This window comes from Sturnira hondurensis, unplaced genomic scaffold (genome assembly GCF_014824575.4).
Source record: "Sturnira hondurensis isolate 20B ecotype Veracruz unplaced genomic scaffold, ASM1482457v3 Scaffold0021795, whole genome shotgun sequence".
NCBI classification, from domain to species: domain Eukaryota; kingdom Metazoa; phylum Chordata; class Mammalia; order Chiroptera; family Phyllostomidae; genus Sturnira; species Sturnira hondurensis.
Genome location: NW_028094426.1, coordinates 12,629,354 through 12,644,165, shown reverse-complemented (window position 1 = coordinate 12,644,165; position 14,812 = coordinate 12,629,354). Strand labels below are relative to the sequence as shown.

At 47.9% G+C, this 14,812-nt stretch overlaps 1 protein-coding gene across 2 annotated transcripts in view; it reads left to right on the top strand.

Moving 5' to 3' along the window:
• Positions 1–11,831, top strand: part of ETV6 (ETS variant transcription factor 6) — a 217,969-nt gene extending 206,138 nt beyond the window's left edge. For both annotated transcript variants that reach the window (XM_037033823.1, XM_037033821.1), the window contains exons 6-8: positions 5,294–5,436; positions 7,308–7,408; positions 11,136–11,831. In XM_037033823.1, the coding sequence (XP_036889718.1) occupies positions 5,294–5,436; positions 7,308–7,408; positions 11,136–11,241 (350 nt within the window). In that variant the 3' untranslated portion in view covers positions 11,242–11,831. The remainder of the gene's footprint in view (positions 1–5,293; positions 5,437–7,307; positions 7,409–11,135) is intronic.
• The last annotated feature ends 2,981 nt before the right edge of the window (positions 11,832–14,812 follow it).

Genomic DNA, 14,812 nt, shown 5'->3' with positions numbered 1-14,812 from the left:
AGAAGCAGAAAAGTTCTGCTTCTAGGTAATGGCGTATCTAGAATAGAGGAGGCGGGGAAACAACTGCAGACCACCCCCTGCGTGTTGTAAACTCTATGTTTCTATAAGCAGGATTTCTCAAGTTTGCCACTCTTGATAGGAGAGCCAAATAATTCTTTGATGTGTGGGGTTGTCCTGTGCATTAGAAGATTCTTAGCAGCATCGCTGGCCTCCACCCACTAGAGGCCAGCAGTGGTCTCCACCCCAGTTGTGACAACCAAAATCGTCTCCAAATATTGCCAAATACCCCATAGGGAACAAGAGTTTACATAAACTGTGGTTACTTTTATATAATGCAGAGCAACAATATTTTTTGCATATTATCTGTTTTGTTGCTAAATCTGAAATAAATTTATTTATTTTTCATAAATGTAAAGAAATTGAATAGGGACATGCAGCCTCTTCTTGTTCCTGCTGGAGATCATACCCACAGAACTCTGGTTTCCCGAGTTTCTAGGCCTTCATTTAAAATTCCACTTGGGCAATAAAAACTACATAAAATTACTTTCTTAGAAGCTTTACCGAAATTTAAATTAACCATCATCATTAAACATCCCCTTTGTCAATAACTTGACTTCCCACTCAGATTTTATAAACATCAGTTTTGACTAGTGTGGTTTTTTTTTCCCATTGGAAACGATGTTGGTTATGTGTGCGTTGCCCATTTTTTTACGATCTCTGCTTGGTGCACTTATACAATGAGTTTCTGGTAAGAGACAGGCGTGGGAGTGAAACTATTTCTTCCTCACCGCAGAAGGGATTTTTTCTACCACGTCTTTGAGCTGCAGACACCCCGGGCACCTCGTGTGCAGGAAGAGCACTCTCTGCAGCTGGAAAGTGACTCTTCATGATGACACTGTGCTCGAGCTGAAGCCTTTCGTAACCTTCTCTCTTCTCTTCTCTCGTGGAAGAGACCGTCCAGATAACAGACGTCTGTTTTAAAAATACCCGCCCCTGACATAAAAGGCCCTGTAGTTGAGGAGAAATGCCCTTAAAATGAGTGGATGAATTCCTTCTGATACAAAATTGTTTACATGCATGTTCAGGTATTTGATAGTGGTATGAACCTTTGTTTGTAGAGTTTGCTGAGTTTTACTACATAGTACCAAAGAGCATTGTATCCCCCAAGAACACAATGATGGTTACAGAGGGGAGGGGTTTGGAGACAGGCAAAATGAGCGCACAGGGTCAAAAGGTACCGACTTCCAGCTATGAAATAAATAGGTCATGCGGATGCAGTGGACAGCGTAATGACTGTGCTCAGTAGTAGTGTAGGACGTATTTGAGAGTTGCCAAGAGAGTGAATCCGAAAAGTTCCCATCACAAGAAAAAAAAAATTACAAGTTTGTCTATGACAGATGGTATCTAGAATTATGGTGGTGATCAGTTCCCTAAGATAAAAATGTCCAGTCGTTATGCGATATTGTACACCCGGTATAACAGACATGCTGTGTTACATGTCTGTTACACCTGAATTTTGTAAAGACAAAGAGCGTTGTATCTGTGCAGACATGGATTTCGACAGAACTGCGAAGCAGTCTCCAAAGCATCTAGGGGCGTAAGAAGGATCTGCCTTTTAGTTCAGTGAAATCTTAAAAACAAAAATAACTCATATGGCTTGAACTTCAGTTGTACAAAAAGAAAAATAACTCGTGCGGTCAGGCAGTTGTTTTTATCATCTGGCATAATTTTTAACTAAACAGTCAATAGTGTCATAAAAGCCACTTCTACTCTGAGCTTGAAACAACTGCTTTCCCCACAAAAGTCCTGTCGCTGCCTCCACTAGTGACTAATTCAATATGTCTCGAATGTCCACATATTTTTATTACACAACCAAAGTTGGCTTTGCTGGATTAAATGCCATGTAAAATGATTAAATGGCAGCCTGTTTGGGTTATTTTCACATTTATAAAAGGGAAAAGTTTGCAAGCTACAAATGTCTTTGAATCTCACAAGTGAAGTCTGTTCTCTGGTGAGCCCACCCTCCATTTACCAACCAAGGAGCAGATAACCTTCTACGTCTTGCTGTAGTAAATGGTTTGTGGAAACACCCCAGTCTGATGAGAAACCAGCATGGTGGCCCCGCACCCCCGTGCTCGGTAAGCCCTTCATGGAGGACATGGTCACATTGGACTGTTTTGTGAGAAGTACATGCTACCAAGGCAGTAGAAGAAAAGCCGCAGAGACAATGAAGTGGAAGCCGTTGTGCACGTGGGGATGAGGAGAGACCCAGCCACTCGGGGAGGTCAGCCATCGCTCACCGTCATAAGGGCAAAGTGTCTCTCTACCAAACCACAGAAGACAGCCAGATCGCTTTTTATTATTAAGTTTTATTCATATGGACACTGTAGAAGGGGCATCCAACCTTTTGGCGTCTCTGCGCCACACTGGAAGAAGAGCTGTCCTGAGCTACACATTAAATACATCGAGACACGTAATCACACACACACAATCATGCTTTAAGTAAATTCACGATTTTTTATTGGGCTCCATTCACAGCCATCCTGAGCTGCATGCGGCCAGCTGCGGGCGGGACGCCCCTGCGAGAATCTCCTTCCCAGTCTAGGTGAACACAAAGGTGTCATCAAGCCTCTGTGTAGTAAAAATGATTGTAGCCCTGCAGGAAACAGCAGAGTTATGTACAATGCCAACCCGCCCTTCCACCCTGCCACACACACACACCATGTTTCTCCTGTTTACCAGCGTTTAACGACATGATATTTGGTTTTGTCAGGTGTTTTCCCATTTGGAAGAGGTGGTGGGAAACGAAAATGTATCTGCCATTTGATGGCAGGACCCAAACTGGACCATCACACCAGAGCTCAGTTCTCCGCTTTCCATCTGCAGTAGAAATGTTGTAGAGTGGAGACAGCGGGGGTGGGAGAGGGGCCCGACACTTTGCCCAAGTCGCTGCTTTGCTGAGTCGCTGGAGTGGTCCTCTTACTAGAGCTGCATTATTCTGTCTGCAGTAGCATGACCCTGGCTTCTCAAGGCACTGGAGGATGCTCAGATTTGGCCCCCTGCCCTCCCCCACCTCAGCCCACCCTCTGGCAGCGGGAAGGCAAGGGCAGGCAGGGGCGGTGCTGGAAGGGGCCGGTCATCTGCTAGAATGGGGTTCGGACTCCAGCAGCCGCGTCATTGTTTTAACATCAGTTGGCCGTTTCCGAAACACAGTCAGTCACACATGACGTTAATTTTTAGATGCAAGTAATCTCTGGGGGGTGGCGGGGGAAGATACAGTAAGAGATACTAAAGACTTACAGTCATTTTAAGTTTCATGGTAGTTCCTAGAAAGACTAAGACTCCTGGAAAATGCCATATTTTGCGCTAATTTCTTCTGTTCAGAGAAAAGGCTGGATTTCGTAATGGGCACACCAAACAGAGTTAGACCTTGCTCTGGAAAAGTCCTACAATTTTACAACTGCATACCTGCTCCCCAGCTTCTCTGAGGATAGAAATCTCACTGGGAAGCGTGGCACAGCACCCGCAGCCTTAGGGACACATAGAGCCTGCAACTCTGTGTGCGTCCCTCACGAGCTGTGCCTATTGAGTCAATGAGGAAACCCTCGGAGCCCCAGCTTCCTTGTCCGTAAAACAGGAATGGCAACAGCAGCTGCCTCCTCAGGTGCCGGGATGGCCGCCTGCAGCCACGCTTGCCGTACACACGGCACGGTGCCTGCAAACAGCACCCAAAATACCGTCGTTATTTTCATTGCTTTGCCTTCGCTCGCATTACCACTCATCCAGTAATCCTGTAAAGTAAGTGTTGTTAGTCCCTTTTCAGAAATGAGGAAACAGAACCTGGGGAGAGTCAAGAAACTTGCCCAGGGTGAACTGACTCAATTCCTCTTGTTAAAATACACCAGAGCAGGGTGTGTTATTTCTCCTGGAGGTGACTGTGCTGGCTCAAAGGCACTCCGAGTCTAACCCAGACACTCCCTCCCAGGCCTCCCAGGCCTCGCCCAACCGAGCAAGTCAGCACACTGTAGTGCGTGAGCCCTGGAGTTTAAACCCCAGGACCTTGGGGGCCGGGGGGCGGGGGGAGGGGTGAGAGGATTAGAAATAATGAATTTAAAGTGCTGAGCACATAAGAGGCATCCTGTAATTAATTATTTAGTGCCAGTCATTCTGGCTAGTGCCTAGCAAAGCTCCCAGAATCATCAGTGAACACCTGGAAATTGGGCCTCTTTTTCCTCACCTGCCGCCCAGTCCAGCGTCAACTAGACCCAGAAAGTGCCCATCTGTCCCCACCCACCTGCCAAGGCTCTGCTAGAGGGTAAACCACGTGCCGCTGTAGCACAAACTCTGAAAGCACTAGGACAAGGGAATGGCACGCAGCATGTCTGTTCCCCAACCCACAGCTGAGAGGTGAGGCCTGGCGCTGGGCCTGGCCTGTCCTAACTCACTTAGTAAGTATTCGTTGCCTAATCTAATGTTCAAGCGTCGGTTGTTACCATGCAAGTGGAGAAAGGGGATATTTTGCTGTGGGTTTCTTTCCACCATGCTTTCGGTTTGGTGGAAAACGGTTTGAAAGACCCCCAAAGTATGCTGTAGTGAGAAGAGCCATATTCTTTAAAAAATAAAAACATGCTAGTCACAGTTCCCGTGGTCACAGTCACCAAGTCACTTCTTTTCATTATTCTTCTTTTCCCACAGCCTTTCATGCATCGTCCTTCTTTTTCTGCTATTTTTTAGCCGACCCCAGTCCTCTCGTCTTTATCCATCAGTACCTCCCTCCAACATCAACGTAATCTTAGTGCCACCACTTATGCCACCTGCGCCCTCTGGGACGCCGGGACTCTGCCCTGTCACCCTGCCAGCCCACTTTCATGGCCAACACATTTGCAGTTAAAGCTGATTCATTCATATTCTCTCTCTCTCTCTCTCTCTCTCTCTGTCTCTCTCTCTCTGTCTCTCCCCCGCCCCCAACCCCCTTCTGTGGGCTCCGCTCAAATTCAAGTCATTGGTCATGACCATGGACAAGTCACTTCCTCTCTCTGGGTAACTGATCCCATCTGTGGAAGGAGGCACTTGGCTCGGATGGTCTCTCAGGCCTGCACAGGATGAAGGCCACCCTCCCTGGCAGGATCCCACATGCCTCTCTGGACAGAGACCTCCACCCTGTCAGGCCAGAAAGTGAGGCGGTCCATCCAAACTAGGCGAAAGCAGTTCCTTACTTGGTGGTTTTGATTCTTGTCCTTAGCCTCAACAAGAACCATTTTCAACAGTGTTTTCTTGCCCTTTTCCTCTATAGACTGTAGACTGCTTTGGGATTACGTCTATCAGTTGCTTTCTGACAGCCGGTACGAAAACTTCATCCGATGGGAGGACAAAGAATCCAAAATATTCCGGATAGTGGATCCCAATGGACTGGCTCGACTGTGGGGAAACCATAAGGTAAAAGGGCACCAGATACTTGTTCTGGGAACTAGTGCCAAAACAAAGTCTTTATCCCAGGGTTGGAGGATAATTGTCTGTCTTCTGCTTCCTACGCCTGCCCGTAATTATTTAGTTTCTTCCTTACTGGGCAAACAAGGCAAACAATTAGGCAGTTGCAAAGGGAAGGAGCTCATTAAAGATGCCCCTTTCCGTTTGCTACGTAGGCCGAGTGCCAGGTAACTCAGCACATCCTGCCTGGTCTGTTAGGCCTGAGGTCTGACAAACCCTCACTCCCATGCCCTGGCCCTGGCCCTGTTACCCAGCCGTCATTAAGAACAGTAACAGCGAAGTGCTTCTGGGCTCCCTGACTCATGAGGAGCCTTGGGAAGTGAGGCTTCTGTTCTGCTCCGTTAGAAACTCCCGTGTTCCCGAAAGCCCGTTTCTACATGGAAAATACTTCCACCACCACTTTAAAACACCCCCCTTGGAACGCAGACGCAAGCAGTAGGATTGCCCCATAATTTCCCACACTGAGAAGCGGGACTGGAGTGTAAAAGATAAAGTCTGTTAGAGTTAGGAAAACTGTTCACGTGTGTAGATAGAAAAAAGTGGGTAAAACAACCAAAAATGTCCGTCCATCAATGAATGGATAAAGCAGCTGAGGCCTGTTCGTGCACTAGACTATTTTTCGGCCTTAGAAAAGAAGGAATGTCTTCAGTGCACAACCACCTGGATGAACCTTGAGGACAGTGTGCTAAGTGTGATAAGCAGGTAACAGAAAAACAAACAGCGCCTGATTCCACTTAGAAGAAGTATCTAAAATAAATAAATGCATTGAATCAGAGGATGGAATGGCATTGCCAGGGGTTGAGGGAAGGGGGAAAGGAGGAGTTACTAGTCAGTGGCCGTGAAGTTCCCTTTCAGCGAAATGAGTGGGTTCTGAGAGCAGCTCCTGCCACATTGGACTGGTAGTGATCGCTGGTGTGTGGTGCACTAAAGATTTGTCCAGAGGGCAGAGCTCATGGTAAGTGTTCTTCCAGAACAAAATAAAATATATAGAACCAAGGGCTATCCTCCCCCACCCCAAAAATTTGAATAAAGAAGTCTGGATTCCTACTTTTTAAAAAAACACACAAAAAATGGTAACCAAGATCCAGACCCGAGCACAGATTGGTGGATGTGGTGCAAAGCCAGCGAAGTACGGTGGTGTCACAACACCAGGCCAGCCAAATGAGAGGGGACATGGGGGCCACGTGACTGAGCTGTGCCCTGGCTGCTGCCTTGGAGGACCTAGCACAGGCCGTGACCAAATGTAGCCAGGCCCACTGCCAGACACTTCGTGTGAGCCACTTAGAAAACTCCCTGGGCGATCCCTCCGTTGTGCCGTAGCCCCAGGGCTCAGAACCACTGTATTCTTGCTTCCACAATGGATTTGAGCAACAACAACAAAATCTCTTCCTTAAGGTGACAAACCGAAAACACAGTTTGAGAAAGAACACTGCAACAACAACAACAAAAAGAAATGCTCAGTGGGTCAGAGGGTGAAGGATGACCCACAGATAGTGGGAGCCTGCGGGGAAATTCCCTGGGCACAGCAGAGCCAGTCTTGGGGAAGGAAATAAGGGGGGGTGTGGCGGGATGCGGGCGGCGGGATACACCTTATTAGCTGGAGCTCCAGGACTTGTGACAGAGGGTGGGGCACTCGGAGGAATCTTAGCAGCTACCTGTGTAAAAGCAAAGGGGTGATTAGCAGGTAGCTTTCCCAAACCAGCAGGGCCCCAGGAGCAGCTGACCAGCTTTTATTTGAACAGCTCCCCCAGCCCCTTTTCTGAGGTTCATTTCATTGTGTCTTTGTGCTTTTTTTCTCTCTTCCTCCTTGGAACAAACAGAACAGAACAAACATGACCTATGAGAAAATGTCCAGAGCCCTGCGCCACTACTACAAACTAAACATTATCAGGAAGGAGCCAGGACAAAGGCTTTTGTTCAGGTAGCACTTCCTTTTTCTCCTTTCCTTCTCTTGGGAGGATGTTGTTTTCTTTAAATAAGTGGGAGGAGGGAGATTGTTAAGATCTCTACCTGCTGTCTGGTTCTCAAAGCCATCGTGGCTACGAATCGGATACCAGGTTCTGGTTTGTTAGAATTTGCTTTAAAAAAATTTTTTTTTCACTTATGTCCATCCTATAGTAAAACCAAAACCGAGTGAACACAGTCTGACTCACCTTTAAAGTAATGCAACGATCAAATAGCGTTTATGTGGCATGGCAGCCACTGGAGTTAAAAAGGAAAAAGTTAACGGGAACAACCAGAGTAACATTGTCTGTGGTAGAGCAAGGAAGGACTCAAACCTGCACTTGCAGGGCACCAGCGCTGTGAGCTGTTTGTCCAGCTGCTGTCGTGACCTGTGAGTGAATCATGAAATAGATTTAATGAGTCGGTCACAACTAATTGTTTAATAAAATAGAACGGAGTTAACTACAATAGGATAGAATTGAAAATACCAGACTGCATCCCATGAAATGAGGAGGGACCGTTGATTCGTGAAAATTTGGGGTGCGTGCGTGCGTGCGTGCGTGTGTGTGTGTGTGTGTGCTGAGTCATAGTGTGAAAGTCGTTGGTCACAAAGCATTGTAATCCGAAGTCAGAAAAGCCTGAAAACTGTTGGACTAGACATTGCTCTTCCCAGAATTCCTCATAGCTGATGACTTCCAGCCATTTAAACTATACCACATTGATTGCAATTCCAAGTGCAATGTCAGAAAGGAGAAAGAATTAGAAGAGGAAGAAGGGATCTGAAGGGCCAGTCAGGAGAAGTAGTACACTGGTGTTCGTGGCTGGTAACTGATATAGCGAGGCCAAGTGAAAGTTGGGAGAAAATGGGATCAGCAAACAACCTGAGGTCATGGGTCTCAGCAGGTGGGACAGACAAGATTTGTAGGTGGGGCTAGAAGTGTGGATTTGGAATTATTTACATACAGGTAGAAAATGACACTGCGAGCAGATGAGCTCACTGGACAGAACAAAGAGCCTCGGCGTTAGCGTTGGGAAGAGGGAGTAAAACCAGTTGGAGATCTTGCAGTCAAATGGAAAAGGCTGTTTAAGAGATGGAAACAGAAAGGAGTGAAGTAGAGAATGACCCTCCTTCTGGCTCTGGGATGCCTTCCTTTCGTCCCTCTTCCCAAGCTTAGTTCTTGGCTATATTCTTCCTGTTCTATCCTTTTTCCCTGAATGAGTTGAACATCTGAATTCTCAAATCAGTGGTTATACTTTTAATGTGTATCCCCCTCTAAAATCTCCGTAAAATTTCAAATCTGAATTCCAAGAGCTTCTTATAGGACATGTCTTTTAAAATTTTATGTTAGTGTCTCAAGACATGAAACATTCCAGACAGACCTTCATTCACATACTAGAAATATCCATCCCCTGGAGTTCTTGTTTCTCACCAGCCGCATCATCATTGTTTTAAGCAACTGAACTTGGCTCCACAGTTGCCTGACTCTCTCTGTATCCAACTCAGTCACTGTGCTGAATTGGCCATTGGCTCCATTCTTTGTTGCAGGGACTAGACACCTGAGAACCACATGTTGAGCAACAACAACAAAGGTTTCTTACCACCAGGTTCCAGGCTGGAGCCTACCAATGACAAGCACTTCCTTGAGGTTTGGAAGATTAAAGAAAGGCAAAAGCATTATTATTCCTTCCCAAGCAGTGGATACTGATATCTACACTTTGTATTCACATGCAGCTTAATTCAACATTCTCTTTCTACCTCTGGTCTACTCTCCTGCCTCCCGAATACATAATACACACCACCAACTGCCCCACCACACAAATACGATTCCCTGTAGCAGAAACATATAGCCTTTAACGCTGGTTTTTTAAACATATACACACTGTAGGTCCATCTCAAGTCCACTGCCTTTATGAGGCCTTCTCCAGCTACTGAAACACACAGATTTCTTCTTCTGTCATCTTAGGTTCACTTGGCCCTAAACCACATCATGATGCGTATTTTTAACAGTGAAGTTCTTCTCCCCACAACTAGATTATACACACTCCTAAGGGGTAAAGGATACTATTTTGTATAATGCTGTTTTATGACTTACAGAGGCTTTCAATAAAGTCTTTGCTTGACAGGCATAGCATGGAATACCAGGAGCTTAATATGGAAAAACAGTCAAAAGACGAACGGTTAGTCCAGAGGGCGAAATTTCGCACATCCATGGACTTGGCCTGGAGGAAATCATTAGTGACTTCAGATGTTGAGGGAGAAGCTCTAGCAAAGTCAGAAAATGTAGAAGACAGATTGCAGGCGCTACAGATCGCACTGCTTGAGAAGTTCAGTTATCTCTGCCCCTTGAAGGGCAGAGGAGAAAAGCTATGGAAGGTAGAAGGTTCGCAGGCTTCACAAGAGGAAAAGGAAAGAGTGGTGCTATTAGTGAGGGAGATTAGTCACTTTTGAGAAAATGGGTGTTGTAAGCCAGACTTGCCACAAAGGGAAGGCTTCTTGGTGCAAAACCCAGGGTATAATCAAGCAGAGTGTTAAATTGCGGGTGCTCTCCAAGGCGGACAGGGGTTGAGGGAAGACAGGTTTCCTTGTAGAATTGGCGGCATCAGCAGCTCTTTCATGGTGAGGCGGAGCTGAAAGAATGAGCAGGGCTCAGATGGGGGACGTAAAGAGGGTTCCGAATATGGGCCGAGCCAGAAGTTTGGAGGACGTCCTGAGCCGTGATTATATAAGGAAAAAGACTGGCCAGGCTGGACTGGAGGGTCCGTGCTAGTAAACAGTGGAAATCAAGAGTTTCCATGGTGGGATGACAAAGGACCCAGTGGGCAGGCCAGAGAGTGTATCCTTGCCTTGATAAGTGGTCATCATAGGCTTTTGAAGACGGAGGGATGAGGGGAAGCGTACAACAGGTGTTGAGACAGCTCTGGTGCAAGGCAGAGTGTGTGGGATAGAAACAGCATATCTGCGCAGCATGGGGCTGGGGCGTGCCGCCCCACGGCATGTTCCCGCCCGGGCTGCCTTCCTGCACCATGGAAATCATGGTTGAACCATGGAAATCATGGTCGAAACATGTCACTGGAGTTGTTTCCGAGCAGACTCAATGAACAAGAAGGTAAGTCTTGCTGTATGCACCCCCCACCGCAAAGGGAGAGGGACCAAAGAGGATTCATTGCTAACACCTGGGGAGCATCCGTGATAACACTGAGAAAGGTTTTCTTTCTGTTTTCTGACTTCCCAAAGCACCCCTACTCACCGGCCCAGTTACCAAAATTTTCCACTTGGTGCTTAGTTGTATTCATCGAGTTAAATTCAAGCGTGGGATACCGTTGGCTGGATTCACAGTCGGGATGGAAATGGATCTGCCGCTCTCACGGGTCCTTGTAAATGAAACTCTCTGAAAACAAGAACAGCAGATGAGCGAGCTGCACCGGGCTCCCTCGCACGGCTGTGCGGGAACACAGCGCACTGCTCCGAAGGGCCCTCACGGCCTTGCAGTCGCCCCAGCCCTTCTCTCTCGTTATTTCGCCATCACTCGGGCAGTCGGGAAGGGGCGCCTTTTCCTGACCGGCACTCAGTTAGCGTTCCTGGCTGGGCTCAGTAGCTCTCCAGCTCTGTGAGGTGACAGGGCCGTTGTTCCTTTTTTAAGTTCAGGGTGAAGACAAGTTTAGGAAAATCTGATCACTTTACTCCTCCATGTCTTCTCCCAAAGGTTTATGAAAACCCCGGATGAAATCATGAGTGGCCGAACAGACCGTCTGGAGCACCTTGAGTCCCAGGAGCTGGATGAACAAATATACCAAGAAGATGAATGTTGAAGGGGCCAACCCCCATCTCAGCGGGCCACAGCCGAGGGAAGCCCTGCCCACCAGGACTGCTGGAGACAGGTGGAGCAGGCGGGCTGAGGAGAGGAGAGAAGGAGGAGACCCAGGAATGGGAGTGACACTTCTCTTGCATACCAGGAGGGACCCCAGAGCACCTTAGACAAACCACCCAGCAAAGGCGGCGCTGGAACTCTGGCCGAGGGCGCGAGCCTGGGACTCACGTTTCACATTTCTTACTCATCCGGAATCTGTCGATCTGTAATTCCTCCCCCTCCCCCCTCCTGTTAGTTTCATGGTGTTTTTGTTTTTGTTTTTAAGACCATGCAGTTTGACTTTTCATCATTCATCTAGGGGAAGACATCTGAGGTTGTTTTCCTATGGAAATATATATCTGTTATATATATATCTTTTTTTTTTTTCAAATCTCACAAAGTGTGGCAAACCCAGTTGGTCAGGAAATGGAATACTTGCGAAAAGGTTCAGGCTCCTCTCTCTCCTGGCACGTGGATCAGGTCTGTTCTTGTTACTGTGAGATCTTGGCTGGAGGGGAAAAATAAGGGAGAAAAGGATGCTTTTAGAATAGATAAAGCGAAAAGGAGAGCTGTCTTCTTCTCTCTCCTGCTCTCTTCCCTTCCCTGCATCCCACTCCCAAGAGTGCAGCCTCTTGGGGAGTCTGAGGAGCAACTGGGACCTAAACAGGATCGGTGGCCTGGGGTGCTTTGGGGCCGGCACTGATAAATCAAACGCACGTCCTGGCACGTGGCCACCCGTCGGAGAGAGGCCCGAAACTTCAGAGGTGCCGCTGTCCTGCAGGGAGATGAGTGTTAGTCCAGCAGACCACCCTGGACGTGGCCATGGGAGGCACGCAGCTTCGAGGTTCCAGAGTGTCCATCAGGGTGGCAGGCTGTCCAAGTTGCTTGGAAGGCCCTGTCACCTTGGGACCAGCTTGCAAGGGCTACAGAGTGGAAAATCCAAAAAGACCACACAGGCTGACGGTCCAGAAACTGAGTAACACATCTGCAGGTTATAGAGGCTAGTGAGGCTTATCTTTTCTCCATCTCAAAGGTCCTCCTGTGGTTAGTTCCATGCCCTCACTTAAGTAAAGTATTTTTTTCAATTCCTAGGCTATTTAGAAGTTTTCTTGCCTGAATGGGGAGGGCCCTGGAGCGTGCAGGGTTAGTTGCTGACGCCGGTGTTCGCCCAGTGTGGGCAGAAAGGAAATTCCTCAGATACAATACATTGATACATTTCCACTTCCTTCTTTCCTCCTTGCATTGCTGTGTTTCAGAATGGGCCCATTCGTGGCTCTTTCTCACCTCAAAGTAAGGTCAGTAGTTCCTTGGAAAGGGAGATAAGTGCCACCCCTTAGTACTTTGGATGATAACGTTTTTAGAGGGCTGTTTAGATTTGCCTTTCTTTTCTAGCCATCTAAATTGACTCTTCCAATACAGGTTCAGAATCCAATATTAGGAGTATGGTGTTTTTTAATTCAAAAGATTAGATCTGCCTTACAAAGCACCCCTCTGCTGGGTCGGTGAGCATCTCACAGCTCCCCCGGGGCGGCAGCGGGTCCCAGGAAAAGCTGCCAGGCCCCAGCCTCTTCTTTAGGCATCTCGGTGTCGAATCAGGCANATACAATACATTGATACATTTCTACTTCCTTCTTTCCTCCTTGCATTGCTGTGTTTCAGAATGGGCCCATTCGTGGCTCTTTCTCACCTCAAAGTAAGGTCAGTAGTTCCTTGGAAAGGGAGATAAGTGCCACCCCTTAGTACTTTGGATGATAACGTTTTTAGAGGGCTGTTTAGATTTGCCTTTCTTTTCTAGCCATCTAAATTGACTCTTCCAATACAGGTTCAGAATCCAATATTAGGAGTATGGTGTTTTTTAATTCAAAAGATTAGATCTGCCTTACAAAGCACCCCTCTGCTGGGTCGGTGAGCATCTCACAACCCCCCCCCCCCCCGGGGCAGCAGCGGGTCCCAGGAAAAGCTGCCAGGCCCCAGCCTCTTCGTTAGGCATCTCGGTGTCGAATCAGGCACCCCCAGCCTGACTCTCCGCCAGTCCACTGACAAGGACACTGGCCTGGGCACAACTAGATGGACTGTGCTTTAAGGACACTGGAATTAAGGAGCTGGTCAGGGCTCTTCAGTCCAGCTCTGTTCCCGCCCCATATCAGACCACACATAGACACATGGAGGTGGCCAGCTCGCTTCCATGAGGCCAGGGACCTTCTGCGTGAGGCTCAAGCCTCCCTTTAAAGGGCTTGGTCGGGACCAGCTGGATGGTGATGGAATGCAGCTGCATCTCAGCATGCCGCAGATGTCTTTCAAGAGTGTTCAGCAGCACACCTTGATACACCGTGCAGCCTCTAAGATGACTGATGTAGCTCAAAGGGAGAGAGGAAGCCAGATACCTGGTGTGTTGTGAAAGCCAGTGACTTACAGGGCTGGAGAGGAAGGGTGGCTTTTCCTGGGGCCCTTTGTGTGACTGTGAAATCAGACACCAGGGCGTGATGCTCTTCCCTCTGAGTAGGACATCGCATGCCGTTCCCTTTGCCCAGGGATGAGGGCTCGGGCGCTTTCCATTCCAAGAATCTTAAGGTTGAATTATGAATGCAAACCTTCTTTTGCCCCAAGGATTTCTGTATGTAAAGCAATATTCTGTAAGAATATGTAAGACTTAGGCTGACACCTTTAGCCACTTAAAGAAGAAATAGAAGGTGCTAACTCTAGTATAGAGTTGATTTCCCACCCAGGTATTACCAATAATGATTTTCTATGGATTCCCCTACCAGCAAAAGACCTTCCCATTTGTTCTCTGAGAGAACACCTGGGCAGTGCTGACACCAGGGATGCAGGACCCACCCATGGCAGACTCCAAGGATTTCAGATAGAATTTAGCAGACCTTGAAAAGCACCTGTTAGACACTGAGGAATTCAAAAATGAATCGGGCCCAATATCCTGCCCTCCGAGAGCTGGCGTTGTACCTGGGGAGCACATCCCACGTGACAGTGTTCACTTCAGCACTGCATCCTAGGGGCGATGACGGTTTCACCCGGGTCCCAGTTAAAAACACATCTATGACTGAAATAGTTGGGCTTCCCTTGCCGCCGTCATGCTGTCTTGGCTCGCAAGATCAGAAGTCGGGAAAGGGAAGTGCGGAACACACGGGGGGAGAAGTGCTCTGCCCAGCTGTGGCCGGAATGGGTATGGGCACTGTATCTTGAAGTTCTCTAGCGTCTTCACCCTGCACCTTGAGTTAGCCAGGTTACCTCCTGTCCATCGGAAGACAGCAGTGGCAGTTGCCCGGGTGCGCCGTGTGGGAGGAACACAATCTCTAAGGCCTCTTCATCCCAAGGCAACTTGGTCTGGCCTAAGGCAGCCTCACCTGTGTTCCAGATCTCTGGGAGGCGGGGGGCCGGGGCGGGCAGCAGGAGAGGGGTGTGGTCCTCACAGGAATAATGAACTGAAGGGTTTGCTCCTTCCACCAGTAGCTTTGGAAGCCTCTGATTCATTGTGTTTTTACCCTGAAATGCAGATTTAGCTGAAACTTCAAGGCTAT